The 21,038-nt window shown below is 38.6% G+C and overlaps 1 protein-coding gene across 7 annotated transcripts in view; it reads right to left on the bottom strand.

Moving 5' to 3' along the window:
• Window positions 1–21,038, bottom strand: part of SMC5 (structural maintenance of chromosomes 5) — a 117,790-nt gene that overhangs the window by 66,304 nt on the left and 30,448 nt on the right. For all 7 annotated transcript variants that reach the window (XM_061425518.1, XM_061425520.1, XM_061425521.1 and 4 more), the window contains 3 exons: window positions 4,110–4,272; window positions 2,381–2,515; window positions 779–919 (listed from right to left, as the gene is read on the bottom strand). In XM_061425518.1, the coding sequence (XP_061281502.1) occupies window positions 779–919; window positions 2,381–2,515; window positions 4,110–4,272 (439 nt within the window). The remainder of the gene's footprint in view (window positions 1–778; window positions 920–2,380; window positions 2,516–4,109; window positions 4,273–21,038) is intronic.

The following is a 21,038-nucleotide window of genomic DNA, read 5'->3' as shown; positions in this document are numbered from 1 at the left end:
AAATCATTAAACTCAGTCTTTAAAGAGAGAAATCAAAAGACTTCAAAATACAAAGATAAAGCAGGTGTCAGAATAATAATAAACATAGGAAAAAATTATGAAATTGAGCTGAAAAAAAGAAAAAGTTTAAGAAAAATGAAATTACGGAAAAGGATAGGGTGAAAACGGGTGGGACAGGCTGAATAAAGTCACAAATACAGCCACACATTTTTCCAATCTAATAATTATTTCCATCCTGGCATTAAAGATATTATTAAACTTCCTTATTTTGTTCCACCCACTGAAAAATAATGTTCTGAGGGAAATGAATTTTTGGCCCAAACTCTGGTTCCAAATCATATACATCACAGTGATTAAAACAGTAAACTCAGTAAACTTATGAACCATAATGAGTAGAAGATTACAGTTAATATCCTTCAGCTCTGTCTGTAGCTGAAGTTGATAGTAGTAGCACACTCCAAGTAAATTTTCAGTAACCCGAGGACATTTCATTCTTACATATGTAAATATTTTTAGCTCATTAATATTTTATAAAATAAAACTATCTCTTGCCTCAATTCTGGAAGAATTAAGGACACAGACTAAATCAACTGTTACCTGTTATGCAATAACAATAACATAGCACACAGTTACAAAATAACACAGAGATGGATAAATATTACTATGCACAATATACAAAGCAAATATGAATAGCACCTAATTTGAGTATTTAGTGTCTCCTTTATAATTTTCCTGATACTTAAAGAATCACTATTTTACTTTAGTAACTCAGACTTACCACCCACGGCCTTTTTGCTTCAAGCATCTCAATCAAATCTAAATGTCGCTTACGTTCATAGAACCTGTCCACATCTTGTTTATATCTTTCATTCCTCTGAATCATTTTCTCTAGATATTCGGTTTTCTGTTTGCATGAGGTCTAAAATAAATATTCATTTAACAATTAGCTTAATCAAAGAAAGACAAAAGGTCAAATCTTTTTATAATGAAAAATGTATAGTGCTAGCAAAATTTCACAATAGGATTTCTTAAGAACTGTGTAAAACTAAAGTGCACACCTGAGTTCTGGTCTAGGCTCTACTATTTATCAATTATGGGACCATGAGGAAGCCCTGACACATCTCTAAGCTTGGACTCTTCTTGCCTGAAGAGAAGAGAGATATCTGCCCTATTCACTTCACTGGTAGAAGGTACTCAACTTAACTACAGGTGAAAGCTCAAAAGCTGTAACATGACATACAGAAAAGTGATATTATTAGTAGTATGTTATGAATACCCATGACTGAAGGATTTAGAAATGAGATAAAGGAAAGCTAAAATCTAGCCTTTATCTTGTGAATTAACAAACAAGTAAATTGCACTCAGAACCTAGAAGAATATGTGCTTGTTTTCTTTCAGAAGTTGGTAGGTAGTTACAGTCTTTCAGAGGGGAGTATTAGACGATTTGATTTGGGGAAAAATAAAAGAACTGACAGGGGTATCTAAAGTAGGATTAAAATAATTACAACTTCTTTTGTCATTCACTCTGAATTAAGTACAACAACAACAATAGCATTAAATCAGAACAAATCACATTATCAAGTACAGATAGTTACAGTTTGTGCGTGCTTAGTCACTTCAGTTGTGTACAACTCTGTGCAATCCCATGGACTGCAGCCCACCAGTCTCCTCTGTCCACAGGATTTTTCAGGCAAGAATACTGAGGTGGGTTGCCATGCCCTCCTCCAGGGGATCTTTCCAACCCAGGGATCAAACCTGCACCTCCTGCACTGCAGGCAGATTCCTTACTACTGAGCCACCTGGGAAGTGCCAGTCACAGTTTAAAAGAAAGCATTAGTTTACTAGATTTCTCATTACAAAAATTTACTGAATTGTAGCTGCTGAATTATGAAAAATGATTCATTAAATAAACATCTTTTAATGTGATATACTATAAAAGGACATTTAAATTTATTAAAGGTGAAGATAAAAATCAAACACTTCAACTAAATGTACAGTTCTTTTACAAAGTCTATCCTCACACAACTGAATAAAATATAACAATGGGCTTAACAAAGACACTAACTAAATGCTATATATATGCTGTATTACCCAAAACCCTATACAGCATCTGAAATATCACAGGTGTTAGAAAATACTGAATGAATAAAAGAATAACACTGAAACTTCCTGAGAGAAAAAAGTACTTTAGAAATTCAATTAATAACATATATTTGATGACATGATAGTCAAAACTTTATATCAAACCCATTCTTACTTTTTAGTAACCTAATTACTGAAAATCCTTGCTGAAAAAAAAATCACAAATATATGAATTTACTCAATGAACTATTATTCACTGGCCAATGAAAGACAATAAAATGAGTTGACTATAAATTACCTCTAGTTGTTTTTCTTTCTCCCTGAAGTTTTTCAGTTCACAGTGGTATTTGTGCATTTCTGGAGGACCAACTGACTTCTCGGTAGCTTCAAGGAGTTCAATTTTACTGAGTTTAGCAAACTCTCCAACTTTATCCTAGAGCACAGAACTTAAATATCAACTAATATTATCATTTACAAATATCTTCAAAACATTTTTCACTCAATGATACTTGTCAAGAAGAAACTCATTCAAAAGAAAAAAAAAAACACCTTTGCGATATGAATCTTAAAATAAATCCTGTCCTTTGATATTATTCTGTAAAATAATAAACTTAGGGTATAAACTACCACCTTTTTGAGAACTTTACAAAAATTTCAATGTCAATATTTCCAGGTTGAAACTTTTCTATACATTTAACACAGTTTGGAAATAAAAAATACTGCCCTGGATTACAATGATCATTACCACATGTCAATTGGAATGAAATTATTAGAAGCTTAAAAAAGAAAAGAAGGATGGCAATTTCAAACAACTATTAATATTTCTGGAGACAGCTTTAAATCAGCTGCTGCTGCTGCTGCTGCTGCTGCTGCTAAGTCGCTTCAGTCATGTCCGACTCTGTGCGACCCCAGAGACGGCAGCCCACCAAGGCTCCACCATCCCTAGGATCCTCCAGGCAAGAACACTGGAGTCGGTTGCCATTTCCTTTTCCAATGCATGAAAGTGAAAAGTGAAAGGGAAGTCAGTCGCTTAGTCGAGTCCGACTCTTAGCGACCCCATGGACTGCAGCCCACCAGACTTCTCCATCCATGGGATTTTTCCAAGCAAGAGTACTGGAGTGGGGTGCCATTGCCTTCTCCGAAAACCAGCTGATAAATGCTTTCAAATTTTAACTTTTACTTAACTTGGACACAGTAATCAAATCATCATTGTTTCTGAAGAAAAGAACTAATTCAGTCACTAGAATAACATCCAAAGACCAGTCTAAAAGATATTTGACTTTAATATTTAACATGGAATATCAGGATGTTTTATTTTTTTTTTGAAGAAACTTAAAATATAAAACAGTTCTAGAAGGAATACACATAGATTTAAGAGTCTTGGTATATAAAGCATTTTATACAAATAGACTGATTAAGAAGTTGTTTATTAACACAATTTTAAGAGCCTATAAATTGAAGCACAGAACTACTTAAGCTACTTTCTGCACTTATAAATAAATAATACCTTTATTACTTATAAGGAAATAAATAAAGGAGATAATACCTTTATTTCCTTTATAATAGATTTACTATAATCTATTATAAATAATAATTATAATAAAATATTTATTATATTTATTGTTATATAATATTTAATTTTAATAAATTTATAATAAAATGTTTATAATATTATATTTATTATGTTGATCAATATTTATTATAGAAATATAATAAATATAATTTGTTATAATCTATTATAAATAACAATATTATAATAAATCTATTATAATAGATTTATTGATAGATTTATTAACTGAGTATTTCCAAATTACTAAAAAGTAGTAAGATTTTACTATAAGGTAAGATTTTACTATAAGAGATGAGATACTACCTTTTACAATACAAAGAACTGTTAACTATTAAGACCACTATGCTCCTTTTAAATAGTAACAATAGCTCTCAAAAAGTATTTACATTCTTATATGACATAAAGAGGAAACATTATATAGAAAATTTTCCCACTTTTACATTTAATTCTCTCATACCTGAGGTAGAAACTGGCAAAGATTGCCCACTTGAATATTTAAGGCTGCAACTTGCTCTTCTACTACTTTTGGGCTGGTAGATTTTTTGTTGATGAACCAAGAGGACTGATTTTTTGCCACATCAATCTCGCGAGTGATTACAAGATTTCCAGAAGTCCTGAACCTATTTAAAAATTAAAAATCTTTATACTCAAAATACATACATTATTTTCTCTTGCACCAAAGGTTTCCACATAGGATTATTATTATAATTTTTATTTCTTTTAACATTATAGCCCCTCCAAAGAAGGAAAGCCTGGCATTTTATTAGTGGTAATACATAACTGACCACAAATAAGTTACTTCTTTCAACATCTGAAATTTAAACCGTTAAAATAAAAACACACTGATATTAACTCCCAAACACTGCCTGAGGATTCACATATCTGGAGTTATTCATCCTTTAATCATTATGCTATTCTCTAATCACATGTGCTCACTGAAATTCAAACTGGGTTGATATATGACAGCATAAAAAGTTCAACCTTGAAACTCTCTCTACTTGGAAAATGTACAAATGAAAACCAACTACTGTGTATGTATTTCCAGATATCAAGTGGAAATGCATACAGGTGGCCCACAGTTTCCTCATCTTATACTCCACCACTCTGAATTCAAAAGAAACTGTATCACATGACTATAAAAGAACACTGAACAAAAGAGAATTCATCTGAAAGATGGGTATTTATTTTTTGCTTTTAGAAGCACTACTGTGCCACACCTCCTACCTATTCATCCATCTTCTTCACCGGCAGTCAGCAGCATGAGGCATAAAGATAACTTACTGATATCTAATGGCAAAATGACAATGTAAATATTGTATATATCTAGATTATACTGTAATCAGAACACTCCAAACCGTACGATTTTAGGATGTTAAACAAGGTATTCTAAACTTTGATTTCCAAGAGCATAACTAACAAAGTATTTTCTGATTCTCTTACTGAACAACTACTAAAAAAAAACTGGTAAAGGATCTTTATAAATGTATTTATAGGTTAGCATGAAAGTAAGGAATTGTGGACAAAATACCAGTGCAGATGGGAAACCAGCAGTGGAAAAAAGAAACTGCCTTTCATTCTGAGGGCATTTGGCCAACCAGGTAATCTGGTGTATTTATTTTTATGATCCCCTGAGAGAGGGGTGTTGAGGACAAAGCCCAGAGTTCTCCAAGGTAGAGTCTAATGGAAACCATCCCAAGGATCGGATCAAGAAGGCAGAGGAGCAGGACATGGGAAACACCTTCTCAGACAAATACATCAAAAATACATCTACATGCAGAATTATTTACATAGAACATCTACTGAACATTGGAAGAAGACTTCAGACTTTCTAAAGGGCAAGAAAATCTTCATGTAACTAAGTAGGACAAAAGAAGAAAGGAAAAAGAGAGAGAGAGAGGAACTGGGATGGAACCTGAGTCCCTGGGAGCAAGCTGTGAAAAAGGAAAGGTTTCTGCACATTGCGAAGTTCCCTCACTGGTGGTGAGATCAACTGGGACAAAGGGGTAGCTTTGGAGCCTCAAAGGAGACTGCAGCAACTGCTTTGCGACGGCAAAGTGGAAAGACACCTTCAGACAGTAGGTGCCACCTGGCAGACCCCAGCCTGAGACACTCATCTGCTGGGGCAGGTGGAGTGAGGCTTGGGCTTTGGAGGTTAGACCCCAGGAGAGGACCAGGGTTGGCTGTGTAGAGACAGCCTGAGGTGGGTAGGGTATGGTGCACCACAACAGAGCGAGTACAGGAAGAAGCCTGGGACTGATAGAGAGGCAAGGCACCACTGTTGGTGGCACATGAGACGAGCAGCAAGACCATCAAAAAAACTTCCTTCTCTGAATTCACACTCTCAGGCAGCAGAGCACTGCCTACACGGGGTTCAGGGATGGGCGTGAGCTACCACTGTCATCTTCGACTCCAGAGATGGGCATGGGCTGCTGTTGCTGAGGCTCCTGTGACAGGTGGCTGGTCGTGGCCCCCACTTCCTGGGAGCATCTGTGGGCAGCACCTGCACACTGCCTACCAATATCCAGTATACACTGAGCAAAGATATGACAAGCATCCAAACCAAAAGCAGCCCTCACACCAAAAAAATATTAAAGCCATACAAGCTATGCCAGGACGCACCCACATATTAATAGCCCTCCAAGAGAGGAAAGTGAAAAAGTTGGCTTAAAACACAACATTCAAAAAACTAAAATCATGGCATCCGGTCCCACCACTTCATGGAATAGACGGGGAAACATGGAAACAGTGACAGACTCTATTTTTGGGGGCTCCAAAATCACTGCAAGTGGTGACTGCAGCCATGAAATTAAAAGATGCTTGCTGCTTAGAAGGAAAGCTATGCCCAACCTAAACAGCATATTAAAAAGCAGATATTACTTTGCCAACAAAGGTCCACCTAGTCAAAGCTATAGTTTTTCCAGTACTGGATGTGAAAGCTGGACTACAAAGAAACCTGAGTGCCAAAGAATTAATGCTTTTGAACTGTGGTGTTGGAAAGATTCTTGAGCGTCCCTTGGAATGCAAGGAGATCCAACCAATCCATCCTAAAGGAAATCAGTCCTGAATATTCATTGGAAGGACTGATGCTGAAGCTGAAACTTCAATACTTTGGCCACCTGATGTGAAGAACTGACTCACTGGAAAAGACTCTGATGCTGGGGAAGATTGAAGACAGGAAGAGAAGGGGACGAGAGAGGATGAGATGGTTGAATGGCATCATCGACTCAATGGACATGAGTTTGAGTAAACTCCGGGAGTTGGTGATAGGGAAGCCTGTCGTGCTGCAGTCCATGGGGTCACAAAGAGTTGGACATGACTGACCGACTGAACTGAATTGCACCAATAGAAATGCAAACTATTGTGAAAAGGAACTAAAAACTGTAAGGAAGAGTCAAGAAAAATTAGAAAATTCATTTGCTGAGACAAAGGCTGAACTAAAGGCAATACATAACAGAATGAATGATGCTGAAGAGAGAATAAGTGATCTAGAAGAAAGGAAAATGGAAATAATCTGGTCGAAACAGCCAACAGCTCAAAAAAAAGAAGAAAGCAAGCAATATGAGACCTATGGAACAATATAAAGTATGCCAATCTACATATAACAGGGATCCCAAAAGGAGAAGAAAGAGAAAAGAGGATTGAAAACGTACTTGAAGAAACTATGGCTAAAAACTTCCCAAACTTAAAGGTGGAAACAGATATCCAGATACAGGAAACACACAGGGTTCTAAACAAGATGAACCCAAACAGACCTACACCAAGATATATTATTTTTAAAATGGCAAAAGTTAAAGACAGTATTCTTAAGGCAGCAAGAGAAAAACAAGGAGTTAATGACAAGGGAACTCCCATAAGACTATCAGCTGATTTCCATACAGAAATGTTACAGCCCAGAAGGAAGTGGCAAAACATATTCAAAGTCTCAAAAGGAAAACTGCAACCTAGAATACTCTACCCAGTAAGGTAACCGATTAGAATAGGAGTGGAGAGAAAAAATTTATCAGACAAGCACAAACTAAAATACAGCGATACTAAACCTATCCTAAAAGAAATATTGAAAGGTCTTCTCTATATAGAAAAGAAGCAAACAGATATAGGTAGGAGGAAATCACAATTGAAAAGCCAGTGTACATACAGATTAAAAAAAAAAAAGAAACTTATTTGTGAAAGCAACGATAAACATACTGAACAGCAAAAGGATAAACATGAAGATATAAAAAATATAAAATCATAAAATGTGTGGAAGAAGACTAAGAGAATGTAATACTTTTTTTCCTAAGAATGTTTACTTATGTGACTATTAAAGCAAGCAGATATAGGAAAGGGTTAACATACTTGAAAAAGAGAGCAACTACAAATTAAAAAACATACAAAAATTCACAAAAACCAAAAAGAAAATGTAAGCATAAAATTTTCATCAAACCAGAGAGGAAAAAAGAAGAAATACAGTCAACTGGAAAACAAGGTTTAAAATGGCAGTAAATACTTATGTATCAATAATTACCTTAAATGACAGTGGACTGAATACTCCAATCAAAAGACAGAGTAAAAGATAGGATAAAAGAAAAATAAAGCCTCCCACATCAGGACAAAGGACACACAGACTGTAAGTGCGGGGATGGAAAAAGGCATTTCATGCAAACAGAAATGACAAGAAGGCAGGAGTCACAATACTCATATCAAACAAAACAGACATTAACAAAAGCCATAAAAAAAGATGAAAAAGGACACCATATGATGATAAAAGGACCAATACAAGAAGAGGATTTTACACTCGTTAACATATATACACCCAATATAGGAGCACCCAAATATATAAGACAAATACTAACACGACACAAAGGCAGAAACTCATAGGGACACAACAGGAAGGGACTTTAATACCTCATTCACATCAGGGAACACATCCTCTAGAAAGAAAACCAATAAGGCAACAGAGATCTCATATGATGCAATAAAACAGATTCAAGTGATATTTTCAGGACACTGTATGCAAAAAAAACCCAGGATACACATTCTTTTCAACTGCACATGAAACATTCTTTGAGATCAGTTCAGTCGCTCAGTTGTGTCCGACTCTTTGCGACCCCATGAACCGCAGCACGCCAGGCCTTCCTGTTCATCACCAACTCCCAGAGTTTACCCAAACTCATGTCCATTGACAGAGAAGGCAATGGCACCCCACTCCAGTACTCTTGCCTGGAAAATCCCATGGACGGAGGAGCCTAGTAGGCTGTAGTCCATGGAGTCACTAAGAGTTGGACACCACTGAGCGACTTCACTTTCACTTTTCACTTTCATGCATTGGAGAAGGAAATGGCAACCCACTCCAGTGTTCTCCTGCCTTCAATCTTTCCCAACATCAGGGTCTTTTCAAATGAGTTATCTCTTCGCATCAGATGCCCAAAATAATGGAGTTTCCCTTTCAACATCAGTCGTTTCAATGAACACCCAGGACTGATTTCCTTTAGGATGGACTGGTTAGGACTAACCAAATACTAGGGCACAAAAGTAACCCCAACAAATTTAAGAGTATAGAAATTATTTCAAGGATCTTCTCTAACCACAAAGGCATGAAACAAGAAATTAACCACAGGAAAAGAAATGAGAAAAAAACAATCACATGGAGACTAAACAACATGTTACTAAAAAAACCAATGGATCAAAGTGAAAGTCACATCAGACTCTTTGCAACCCCACAGACTATACGGTCCATAGAATTCTCCAGGCCAGAATACTGGAGTGTGTAGCCTTTCCCCTCTCCAGGGAATTTGCCCAACCCAGGGATCGAACCCAGGTCTTCCATATTGCAGGTGGATTCTTTACCGGCTGAGCCACAAGGGAAGCCCAAAGATTCCTGGAGTGTGTAGCCTATCCCTTCTCCAGCGGATCTTCCCGACCCAAGAATTGAACCAGGGTCTCCTGCATTGCTGCCAGATTCTTTACCAACTGAGCTATGAGGGAATGAGGATATCAAAAAGGAAATAGAAAGACTAAACAAAACTGACAAGCTGTTGACCACACTCACCAAGAAAGGATAGAGAACCCAAGTAAATAAAGTAAGAAACAAAAAAGAAGTCTCAAATGATACCACAGAAATACATAACACTGTAAGAGAATACTATGAACATTTATATGCTAATAAATTCAACAACCCCCAAAAAAAGGGATAAGTTTTTAGAAACACACAGTCCACCAAAATTCAATCAAGAAACTGATAATTTGAACAGACAATCATTTTAAGTGAAACAGAATCTGTAAATAAATAGAAGAAAAACACTCCCTACAAACACAAGTGCAGGACCTGATGGCTTCACCGGTTAATTCTACCAAACATACAAAGAAAAACTTAAACCCATCCTTCTCAAACTCTTCCTTAAGAATGAAGAGGAAGGAACACTCCTAAATACAGTCTATGAAGCCACCATCACTGTGATACCAAAGCCAGAAAAGAAAATTACAAGCCTGTATCTTTGATGAATATAGATGTAAAAATTCTCAACAAGGTATTAATAAACCAAATATAACAACACATAAAATAAAAAATCATACACCATGACCAAGCTGGATTCATCCTAGGGTCACAAGGAGTCGTCAACCTATGCAAACCAATTAACGTGATATGCCACATTAACAAAAGACAAAAACCATATTATCATCTCAATAGATGCAGAAAAAGCACTTGACAAAATTCAGTATCGATTCATGATAAAACTCTTACCAAAGTGGTACAAAGGGAACATGTGTGTTAGTTGCTCAGTCATGTCCAACTCTGCAACTCCATGGTCTGTTGTCCACTAGGCTCCTCTGTCCATGGAATTCTCCAAGCAAGAATACTGGAGTGGGTTGCCATTGCCTTCTCCAGGGGGCCTTCCCGACCTCAGGGTGGACCCAGGTCTACTGCACCGCAGGCAAATTCTTTATCATCTGAATCACCTGGGAAGCCCAGAGGGAACATATCTCAACATAATAAAAGCCATTTACGACAAACCCACACTCAATGTAACACTCAAAGGCAAAAAAATGAAAGTCTTCTTGTTAACATCTGAAATAAGACAAGGACAAGGACGCCCACTCTTATCTCTGACAGTATTAGAAGTTCTAGCCAACAAATAAAATGCAAAACTCTACTCAGCTATCCTTGCTTAAATGGGATACAAAAGATATTAAAAAAATGAAATAAATTAAAAAAAAAACAGGAAAATATTTAAAGAGAAAGCTAACTATATTCATTAATGACAAACAGATTTTAAGGCAGAAAGCCTCAAAAGATGAAGAATTCAGTATATAACAATGAAGAGTTCAATACTGTCCTATAAATATATAAAGGAAAGATGGACAGAACAAAGGTAATTAATAAATTTACATAAAGAAAGGGATAGTGTAATATGCTTTTCTCAGTAATAGTAAAAATAACTAGTAATCTTGCACTAATGGACAAATAAACAGTGCACACACAACAGCAGAATACTCATTCTTTCAACCAAACAGGTAACAATTACAAGGGCTCAGTATGTAAGCCTCAACAAATTTCAAAGGATTGGGAACATAAAGATCACCTTATCTATTTTTTACCATACTACTATCAAGGTGATGATCAATACTAAAATATAATAGGAAGATCACATTAGAATTTGAAACAGCTTTTAATTTGAGCTCAAAAACAAAATGAAAACATTCACAACTGAAAAGTAGAAAAATACTATACCAAAATTTGGGAGATGGAACTAAAGCAGTACTGATAGGCAGATTTTTACCCTTCACTATTTACATTAGGGAAAAAACAAGACTGAAAATGAGTACAATATCCATTTCAGGAAATGAGAAGAACAAAAGAAACCAAAAGTTTAAAGAACAATTAGTAAAGGGAAGAGTAAACATGAATGAAATATAAAACCATGACGTAAGACAGAAACAACAATGCAAAAAGTTAAACTCATTAAAAAAAGATGAATAAAACTGACAAATCAATTTTTTCCAAATCATGAAAAAAAAAAACGAATGAAAGAGGAGAATACAACTACAGGAGATACTTAAATAATATATTTTACATATGAGAAGACATAATACAAACATAATAAAGTTACATATTATTTAGCCAAATAAAATTAAAAGCTAAGATGAAAATATTTTTTAGAAAACTATAAATTACCATGATGACTCAAGAATAGAAAAACTAAATAATTCATTACCATTAATTAAATCAATAGGCCCAGATGATTTTATCAGTAACTTTAATCAAATATCCAATCAACTAATATTTCACAAGCAAAATACAGATGTTAGAGAAGCAAGTCTACCAATGCAAAAACTATGACTATGTTGAACTTATTCTAAGAATGCAAAATAGACTGAACATTAGGAAATTAACTGAATTTACCAATTAAAATAATATGATCAATTCAATACATGCTGATAAAATTCACTTGCTAGTTATAATTAAAAGAACATGAAATCAGGAACAACAAGGAATACCTCTAAACAAGTAAATCATATCTTTCAAAATCCTACAACAAGTATCTCATTTCACTCCAGCCACACTACCATTTTTCTGTTCCTCAGCAACAACAAATTTAATTTTGCCAGACTATTCCCACAAACTATTCCATCTGCCTGGAATACTCTACTCCCAGTTATTACGGTTCTCATTCAGTTCTCACTTCCCAACAGGCCCTTCCTGAACATACAATAGGAATAAAACACCACTTCCCCCAAACCCTGCCAAGGCCTACAATGAACTAAATCTGATGAAAGTTCCTTGTCTTTATTTTGCTCCACCTGTCAGAGGCACTGGACAGGCCAACAGCACTGCACGACTCCTCGAGTGTGCTTTCCAGGTACCGCATTCTCCTCACTCACTAGCATTCTTCCCAGGTTCCTTTCCCCACGTTCAGCCTCTAAATGCAGCAGTACAACAGAATCTAGTTCTTACAGACTTCCTTCCTCCATCTGCATCTTCTCCCTTGGAGATTTCAACCACCCTACCAACAACCTTTGGCCCAGATTTCTCCTCTAATAAGGGGAAAAAAAAAAAACCTAACTGCCCATTCAACATTTCAATTTACGTAAAATGAAGACACAAAACTGAATGAGATTTAGCTCATCACAGGCCTTGGCAACACTTTTACCTGAATGTCTATATAAGCATCTCAAACTTTCTCTGTATTTTACTGACCCTAAAAAGCATCTGTTTTTGTTGCTGTTCTTTTCCATCTTAACATTTCTGAAACTAGGTTGCATATTTCAAACTGTTTCATAGTTTAACTGGAAGTTGCATTTTACAATGGTGGCATCTTAATTCGACAAAATATGGTTTACTTCAAAATGACCTTCTGATCTTACCCTAAAACCTCCAGATGCTGGTTTCATTACCTCAGTTAAGAGAAACTCCACTCTTAAGGATGCCAGATACATATATTGGTATACTTCTTCTTCGATGCCCTTCTCTCTTTCATATTCTATATTCAATTTGTGAGCAAATTTTAGACTATTTTATTTTCTCTTAGAATTATTACATTAAAGCTTCATTGATTTCCTTGCTTTTGCCTGTTTTCTTAGTCTATTTTTCACAGAGCAACCTAAATGATCTGATTAAAATTTAAGCTATTAAATTATGTCACCTCTCTGCTCAAATTCTGATGGCTTCACATCTTATTCAAAACAATTCCTTACATTAGTCTACAAAGCTTAATGAGCTGGCTCCCTTATATTTTCAGAACTTATCTTTTACTCCTCCTATTTAACAAAATCCAGTGACACTACGTACCACTTCAGGGTCTTAGCATTTACAGATTCCTCTACCTGAAATGCAGTACTTGGGTGCCATCCCCAAAACGACACAATGATCTCTGTTCATTTACAAGGCAAACCATTCAACATCAGAGTAACTAAGTCTATGTCCAAACCACTAACGCCAAAAAACCTGAATGGTTCTACAAAGACATACAAGACCTTCTGGTAGTAACACCAAAAGAAAACAAAGATCCTTTTCATCACAGGGGTGTGGAATGCAAAAGTAGGAAGTCAAGAGATAACTGGAGTAAATGTATGGCAAAAATCACCACAATGTTGTAAAGTAATTAGCCTCCAATTAAAATAAATAAATTAATTTTTTTAAAAAAGAGACAGAGATACCTGGAGTAACAGGCAAGACTGGCATTAAGACTACAAAATGAAGCAGGGCAAAGGCTTACAGAGTTTTGCCAAGAGAATGCACTGGTCATAGCAAACACCTCCTTCCAACAACACAAGAGATGATGCTACACGTGGACATCACTGGATGGTCAATACTGAAATCAGACTTTGCAACCAAAGATGGAGAAGTTCTACAAAGTCAGCAAAAACAAGACTGGGAAGCTTGACTGTGGCTCAGATCATAAGCTTCTTATTGCAAAATTCAGACATAAATTTAAGAAAGTAGGGAAAACGACTAGGCCATTCAGGTACTGCTGCTAAGTCGCTTCAGTCGTGTCCGACGCTGTGTGACCCCATAGACGGCAGCCCACCAGGCTCCCCCGTCCCTGGGATTCCCCAGGCAAGAACACTGGAGTGGGTTGCCATTTATTTTTCCAATGAATGAAAGTGAAAAGTGAAAGTGAAGTCGCTCAGTCGTGTCTGACTCTTTGCAACCCCATGGACTGCAGCCCACCAGGCTCCTTTGTCCGTGGGATTTTCCAGGCAAGAGTACTGGAGTGGGATGCCATTGCCTTCTCCGCTTTCAGGTACAACCTACATCAAATCCCTTATGTTTATACAGTGGAGGTGACAAATGGATTCAAGGGACTAGATCTGACAAAGTGCCTTAAGAACTATAGACATATATTCGTAATATTATACAGGAGGCAGTGACCAAAACCATCCCCAAGAAAAAGAAATGAAAAAGGCAAAATGGTTGTCTGAGGAGGCCTTACAAATAGCTGAAAAAAGAAGAGAAGCAAAAAGTAAAGGAGAAAAGGAAAGATACACCCATCTGAATGAAGAGTTCCAAAGAATAGCAAAGAGAGATAAGAAAGCCTTCCTCAGTGAGCAATGCAAAGAAAAAGAAGATAACAATAGAAGGGGAAAGACCAGAGATCTCTTCAAGAAAATTATACATACACCAAGGGAACATTTCATGGAAAAATGAGCACAATAAAGGACAGAAATGGTATAGATCTAACAGAAGCAGAAGATATTAAGAAGAAGTGACAAGAAAACACAGAAAAACTAACGGTCTCAATGACACAGATAACCATGACAGTGTGATCATTCATGTAGATAGAGCCAGACATACTAGAGTGTGAAGTCAAGTGGGACTTTGGAAGCATTACTAAGAAAAGGCTAGTAAAGTGATGGAATCCCAGCTGAGCTATTTCAAATTCTAAAAGATTATGCTGTTAAAGTGCTGCACTCAATATGCCAGCAAATTTGGAAAACTCAGCAGTGGCCCCAGGACTGGAAAAGGTCAGTTTTCATTCCAATCTCAATGAAGGGCAATTCCAAAGAATGTTCAAACTACCATACAGCTGCACTCATTTCATATGCTAGTAAGGTAATGCTCAAAATCCTTCAAGCTAGGCTTCAACAGTATGTGAACCAAGAACTTTGAGATGTAAAATCTGAATTTAGAAAAGGCAGAAGAACCAGAGATCAAATTGCCAATATCTGCTGGATCATACAAAAAAGAAGGGAATTCCAGAAAAACATCTACTTCTGCTTCACTGAGTACACTACAGCCTTTGACTATATGGATCACAACAAACTGTGGAAAATTCTTAAAGAGATGGGAATACCAGACCACCTTACCTGCCTCCTGAGAAATCTGTATGCAGGTCAAGAAGCAACAGTCAGAACCGGATATGGAACAACGGACTGGTTGTTCAAAACTGGGAAAGGAGTAGGTTAAGGCTATATATGCGCAGGTGGCTGCGACGTGCGCGCGATAGCGCGGCCAAGAGGAGCCACCCCCCGTCCGAGGTCAGGGGCAGAAGCCAGGAGGACCCCATGCCCAAAGGGCGGCGGCCAAGAGGAGTTACCCCACGTCCGAGGTCAGGGGCAGCGGCCGAGAGTACCAGACTGCGACGGCACAGGAACGGCGGAGAGGAGCTACCCCGCGTCCTAAGTCAGGGGGGCGCCGCCGAGAGGAGATACCCAGTGTCCGAGGTCAGGGGTGGCGACGAGATGAGCTACCCCAAGCTCCCACGCCCGAGGCCATGGCGGCTGAGAGGAGCAACCCACGCCCGAGGCCAGGGGAGCTACAAGAGGAGATACCCCACGCCCCAAGCCCGAGGCCAGGGGCGACGGGCGGGAGGAGCTACCCTACGCCCCCACGCCCAAGGCAAGGGGCGGTGGCCGGGAGGAGCTACCCCACGTCCAAGGAGCCGTGGCTGCATGGGCGCAGGAGGGCCTAGAGGAGCTATCCCACATTGAAGGTCAGGAAGGGCGGAAGTGAGGAGATATCCCTCGTCCAAAGTAAGGAGCAATGGCTGCGCTTTGCTGGAGCAGCCATGAAGAGATACCCCACGCCCAAGGTAAGAGAAACTCAAGTAAGACAGTAGGTGTTGCAAGAGGGCATCAGAGGGCAAACACACTGAAACCATACTCACAGAAAAATAGTCAATCTAATCACACTAGGACCACAGCCTTGTCTAACTCAATGAAACTAAGCCATGCCCGTGAGGCAACCAAAGACGGGCAGGTCATGGTGGAGAGATTTGACAGAATGTGGTCCACTGGAGAAGGGAATGGCAAACCACTTCAGTATTCTTGCCTTGAGAACCCCATGAACAGTATGAAAAGGCAAAATGATAGGATACTGAAAGAGAAACTCCCCAGGTCAGTAGGTGCCCAATATGCTACTGGAGATCAGTGGAGAAATAACTCCAGAAAGAATGAAGGGATGGAGCCAAAGCAAAAAGAATACCCAGCTGTGGATGTGACTGGTGATAGAAGCAAGGTCCAATGCTGTAAAGAGCAATATTGCATAGGAACCTGGACTGTCAGGTCCATGAATCAAGGCAAATTGGAAGTGGTCAAACAAGAGATGGCCCGAGTGAATGTCGACATTCTAGGAATCAGCAAACTCAAATGGACTGGAATGGGTGAATTTAACTCAGATGACCATTATATCTACTACTGCGGGCAGGAATCCCTCAGAAGAAATGGAGTGGCCATCATGGTCAACAAAAGAGTCTGAAATGCAGTACTTGGATGCAATCTCAAAAACGACAGAATGATCTCTGTTCGTTTCCAAGGCAAACCATTCAGTATCACAGTAATCCAAGTCTATGCCCCAACCAGTAACGCTGAAGAAGCTGAAGTTGAACGGTTCTATGAAGACCTACAAGACCTTTTAGAACTAACACCCAAGAAAGATGTCCTTTTCATTATAGGGGACTGGAATGCAAAAGTAGGAAGTCAAGAAACACCTAGAGTAACAGGCGAATTTGGCCTTGGAATACGAAATGAAGCAGGGCAAAGACTAATAGAGTTTTGCAAAGAAAATGCACTGGTCATAACAAACACCCTCTTCCAACAACACAAGAGAAGATTCTATACATGGACATCACCAGATGGTCAACACCGAAATCAGATTGATTATATTCTTTGTAGCCAAAGATGGAGAAGCTCTATACAGTCAACAAAAACAAGACCAGGAGCTGACTGTGGCTCAGACCATGAACTCCTTATTGCCAAATTCAGACTTAAATTGCAGAAAGTAAGGAAAACCACTGGACCATTCAGGTATGACCTAAATCAAATCCCTTATGATTATACAGTGGAAGTGAGAAATAGATTTAAGGGCCTAGATCTGACAGATAGACTGCCTGATGAACTATGGAATGAGGTTCGTGACACTGTACAGGAGACAGGGATCAAGACCATTCCCATAGAAAAGAAATGCAGAAAAGCAAAATGGCTATCTGGGGAGGTCTTACAAATAGCTGTGAAAAGAAGAGAAGCTAAAAGCAAAGGAGAAAAGGAAAGATATAAACATCTGAATGCAGTGTTCCAAAGAATAGCAACAAGAGATAGGAAAGCCTTCTTCAGCAATCAATGCAAAGAAATAGAGGAAAACAACAGAATGGGAAAGACTAGGGATCTCTTCAAGAAAATCAGAGATACCAAAGGAACATTTCATGCAAAGATGAGCTCAATAAAGGACAGAAATGGTATGGACCTAAGAGAAGTAGAAGATAATTAAGAAGAGATGGCAAGAATACACAGAAGAACTGTACAAAAAGATCTTCACGGCCCAGATAATCACGATGGTGTGATCACTGACCTAGAGCCAGACATCCTGAAATATGAAGTCCAGTGGGCCTTAGGAAGCATCACTACGAACAAAGCTAGTGGAGGTGATGGAATTCCAGTTGAACTATTCCAAATCCTGAAAGATGAAGCTGTGAAAGTGCTGCACTCAATATGCCAGCAAATTTGGACAACTCAGCAGTGGCCACAGGACTGGAAAAGGTCAGTTTTCATTCCAATCCCAAAGAAAGGCAATGCCAAAGAATGCTCAAACTACCGCACAATTGCACTCATCTCACACACTAATAAAGTAATGCTCAAAATTCTCCAAGCCAGGCTTCAGCAATATGTGAACCGTGAACTTCCTGATGTTCAAGCTGGATTTAGAAAAGGCAGAGGAACCAGAGATCAAATTGCCAACATCCACTGGATCACGGATAAAGCAAGAGAGTCCGAGAAAAACATCTATTTCTGCTTCATTGACTATGCCAAAGCCTTTGACTGTGTGGATCACAATAAACTGGAAAATTCTGAAAGAGATGGGAATACCAGACCACCTGATCTGCCTCTTGATAAATTTGTATGCAGGTCAGGAAGCAACAGTTAGAACTGGACATGGAACAACAGACTGGTTCCAAATAGGAAAAGGAGTATGTCAAGGCTGTATATTGTCACCCTGTTTATTTAACTTCTATGCAGAGTACATCATGAGAAACGCTGGACTGGAAGAAACACAAGCTGGAATCAAGACTGCCGGGAGAAATATCAATAACCTCAGATATGCAAATGATACCACCCTTATGGCAGAAAGTGAAGAGGAACTCAAAAGCCTCTTGATGAAAGTGAAAGTGGAGAGTGAAAAAGTTGGCTTAAAGCTCAACATTCAGAAAACGAAGATCATGGCATCCGGTCCCACCACGTCATGGGAAATAGATGGGGAAACAGTGGAAACAGTGGCTGACTTTATTTTTCTGGGCTCCAAAATCACTACAGATGGTGACTGCAGCCATGAAATTAAAAGACGCTTACTCCTTGGAAGGAAAGTTATGACCAACCTAGATAGCATATTCAAAAGCAGAGACATTACTTTGCCAACAAAGGTCTGTCTAGTCAAGGCTATGGTTTTTCCTGTGGTCACGTATGGATGTGAGAGTTGGACTGTGAAGAAGGCTGAGCGCCGAAGAATTGATGCTTTTGAACTGTGGTGCTGGAGAAGACTCTTGAGAGTCCCTTGGACTCCAAGGAGATCCAACCAGTCCATTCTGAAGGAGAGCAGCCCTGGGATTTCTTTGGAAGGAATGATGCTAAAGCTGAAACTCCAGTACTTTGGCCACCTCATGCGAAGAGTTGACTCATTGGAAAAGACTCTGATGCTGGGAGGGATTGGGGGCTGAGGAGAAGGGGATGCTAGAGGATGAGATGGCTGGATGGCATCGCTGACTCAATGGACGTGAGTCTCAGTGAACTCCAGGAGCTGGTGTGGACAGGGAGGCCTGGCGTGCTTCGATTCATGGGGTCACAAAGAGTCAGACACGACTGAGCGACTGATCTGATCTGACTGAAGGCTATATATTGTTACCTTGCTTATTTAACTTACATACAGAGTATATCAAGCAAAATGCTGGGCTGGATGAAGCACAAGCTGGAAAAAAGAAGGCCGGGAGAAATATCAATAACCTCAGATATGCAGATGACACCACCCTTACGGTAGAAAGTAAGGAGGAACTAAAGACCCTGATGAAAGTGAAAGAGGACAGTGAAAAAGCTGACTTAAAACTCAACATTCAAAAAACTAAGATCACGGCATCCGGTCCGTTACTTCATGGGAAACAGATAGGGAAACATTGGAAACAGTGACAGACTTTATTTTTTTGGGCTAAAAACAATCACTGCAAGTGGTGACTACAGCCATTAAATTAAAAGATGGTTGCTCCTTGGAAGAAAAGCTATGACCAACCTAGACAGTATTAAAAAGCAGAGACATCACTTTGCCAAAAAAGATACAGAGAGTCAAAGCTATGGTTTTTCTGGTAGTCATGGATATGGATATGAGAGTTGGACCATAAAGAAGGCTGACTGCTAAAGAATTGATGCTATGGTCTGCGGTGTTGGAGAACACTCTTCAGAGTCCCTTGGACAGCAAGGATATCCAACCAGTCCATCCTAAAGGAAATCAGTCCTGAATATTCACTGGAAGGACTGATCCTGAAGCTGAAGCTCCAATACTTTGGCCACCAGATATGAAGAGCCAACTCATTACGAAAGACCCTGATGCTGGGAAAAACTGAAGTCAGGAGGAGAAGGGGATGACAGAGGACGAGATGTTTGGATGGCATCACTGACTCAATGGACATAAGTCAGAGCAAGCTCCAGGAGGTGATGAAGGACAGGGAAGCCTGGTGTGCTGCAGTACACAGGATCGCAAAGGGTCGGACATGACTGAGCGACTGAACAACAACAACAATATATTCCATGATGGCAGAATGCTGTTCCTCCCAAAAAAGAAGGCTGTATCCCTCAATGTACTAAAACATATTTGAAAAATGACTGCATAAATGCATTTCAGAGACCATTTATTCTACCCACCATTCCCTTCAATGAATATATGACCAGTTATTGCCTCCATTCAACAGCAATGACAGTTTTGATGACTTATATCAGCCATTTTGGGCTTGGTATTCTCAAAGCCACAGGGACCCTAACTGAACAAAAGAGCACAACATAATCATGTTGAGTATGTAGAAAGGAAATCTTCCCTGTGTTAGACCTGGTAACAGAACTCTGGTTAACAGTCACTGGTTAGATTATTAGAGTAAGTAGCTATGGAACACCAGAACAGTTAACCTCTTTAGATAATAAGACAAAAGGGCTTTGATGACTCAGAGTAAAAAGTCAGGAGTGCTTAAGACCTACAGCCATCCTTAATAGACTTCTGAAACTTAAATGTTAATAGTCCATCTGTGTTTTATAAATATACTTGGTTTAGTATACTTTTTCAGTTTCAGTATCTAGGAAACCATCATGATCAGTGCTAACCTAGAAGTATCTTTGCAATTACAGTCATATCTCAGATACATTGCAGGTTTGGTTCCAAAACACTGCAATAAAGTAAACATTGCAATGAAGTGTACTGCATCAATTTTTTGGTTTCCCCTTA

The sequence above is a fragment of the Bos javanicus genome, chromosome 8, assembly GCF_032452875.1.
Source record: "Bos javanicus breed banteng chromosome 8, ARS-OSU_banteng_1.0, whole genome shotgun sequence".
NCBI classification, from domain to species: domain Eukaryota; kingdom Metazoa; phylum Chordata; class Mammalia; order Artiodactyla; family Bovidae; genus Bos; species Bos javanicus.
This window is presented reverse-complemented; position numbering and strand designations above follow the sequence as displayed.